At 59.8% G+C, this 1399-nt stretch overlaps 1 protein-coding gene across 1 annotated transcript in view; it reads right to left on the bottom strand.

Annotated features, from left to right (window-relative positions):
* The window catches only part of VOLCADRAFT_90307 (uncharacterized protein), a gene marked incomplete at both ends in the record, with an annotated part of 10624 nt that overhangs the window by 873 nt on the left and 8352 nt on the right, over positions 1-1399 (bottom strand). Inside the window, 2 exons of the mRNA XM_002949808.1 lie at positions 314-457; positions 862-1017. Of these exons, the coding sequence (XP_002949854.1) occupies positions 314-457; positions 862-1017 (300 nt within the window). The remainder of the gene's footprint in view (positions 1-313; positions 458-861; positions 1018-1399) is intronic.

Genomic DNA, 1399 nt, shown 5'->3' with positions numbered 1-1399 from the left:
GCTTGAGGGAGTGGGGGGGACTTGTATGCAAGGTCCACGGGGACATAGTAGGGAGGGGGAGGACGGGGGGGAGATGGGGAGAAGGGAAAGGGGGATGGGCAGCGGACAGCGGGAGAGGGGCAGCGGTGGGTACGTACGGAGAAATGCATGGGAGAGGAGCACGTAACCGCCGTTATCGGTTAATATGGCAACGGTTCGTGGTCTTAGTGGTTAATCGTAACGACTTGTTGTTGTTCATGCCCAAACTCCCCTTCTCTTTCCCCTCCTTTCTCCCCTCAACACGCATCCACACACACGCCCTACAGTTCCCTACCTCCCCGTCCGGCCCGCCCCCCATGCCCTTCTTGGCTCGCAGAATGCGGCCCAGGCGCTGCGCCTCCTGCCGCCGACTGCCCGCATGCGAGCTGATCTGGATCAACACATTGGCCTCCGGAATGTCCAGGGAGTTATCTCCAACCTACGGAGGTGGGGGAGTACAACGCAACGCAACGAACATAACGGATAACAACGGATAACAACAGATAGCTGTCAACGGAAGCCCGAAGGCAGTCAAGTTCAAGTAAGGGAAGTGCGGAGGGGTCACGCGTCACGCCGCCGTCCACATACGGGACTTGCGTGTCGTTACGCCGTACATTACCCGCACCCAAACCCCTTTTTTTCCCCCACACCAACACCACACCACAAGCCACAAGGCAGGTGTTTCCAATTTTCCCTCCCACCCACCACATAACCCACATTTACCACACCACCCGCAATCATCGGGCACACGGGCCCCCACATCTTACATCTCTGCCGCACACCTCCACACACACAAAACACACCTCCACACACACCATCGACGAAAGCCCCGCCCTGTCGTACCTTGGACAGAAACACCGTGTTAATGTCAGGGTTGTGTTTGAAGGCGTGCAGCACCCGCGTCCGCTCCGCATGGGAGGTGGGGCCGTAGATGAAGGGCTTGCGCATTCGGGTGGCGTACTCGCGTAGAGCCCAGATGTTGTCGGAAAACACAATGATCTTTGGCGGAGAGGGGTGCCGTACCGCGCCGTACCGCGCCGTGACCGGGCAAGGGAGAATGGGGAGCGGGTTGCAAGAGGAACAGTCAGATGTGTCGGGGCGGGAAGCGGGCAACACCACCCCCAGAGAGACGTCCAGAAATCCGCCTTCCCTCCTCTGTCGCCATCCCTTCGCCCCGCAGCCGCCTTCCCCTCCCCACACCCGCGTCCAAGTGTTTTTCTTCTCGTCATTCCTCTATGCTTCGTCGTACCCACCCCAACCCTCCCTTGCCACCTCCCCCTCCCGTCCTCTGACAGCAGCTTCACTCGTTCGTGGTTCATCTTTCCCCCCTTCACCCCATCTCCCCAAATCCCCAAAAACCCGTCCGCCTCCCCCCCTCCCC

Source organism: Volvox carteri (genome assembly GCF_000143455.1).
Source record: "Volvox carteri f. nagariensis unplaced genomic scaffold VOLCAscaffold_16, whole genome shotgun sequence".
In the NCBI taxonomy this organism is placed as follows: domain Eukaryota; kingdom Viridiplantae; phylum Chlorophyta; class Chlorophyceae; order Chlamydomonadales; family Volvocaceae; genus Volvox; species Volvox carteri.
This window is presented reverse-complemented; position numbering and strand designations above follow the sequence as displayed.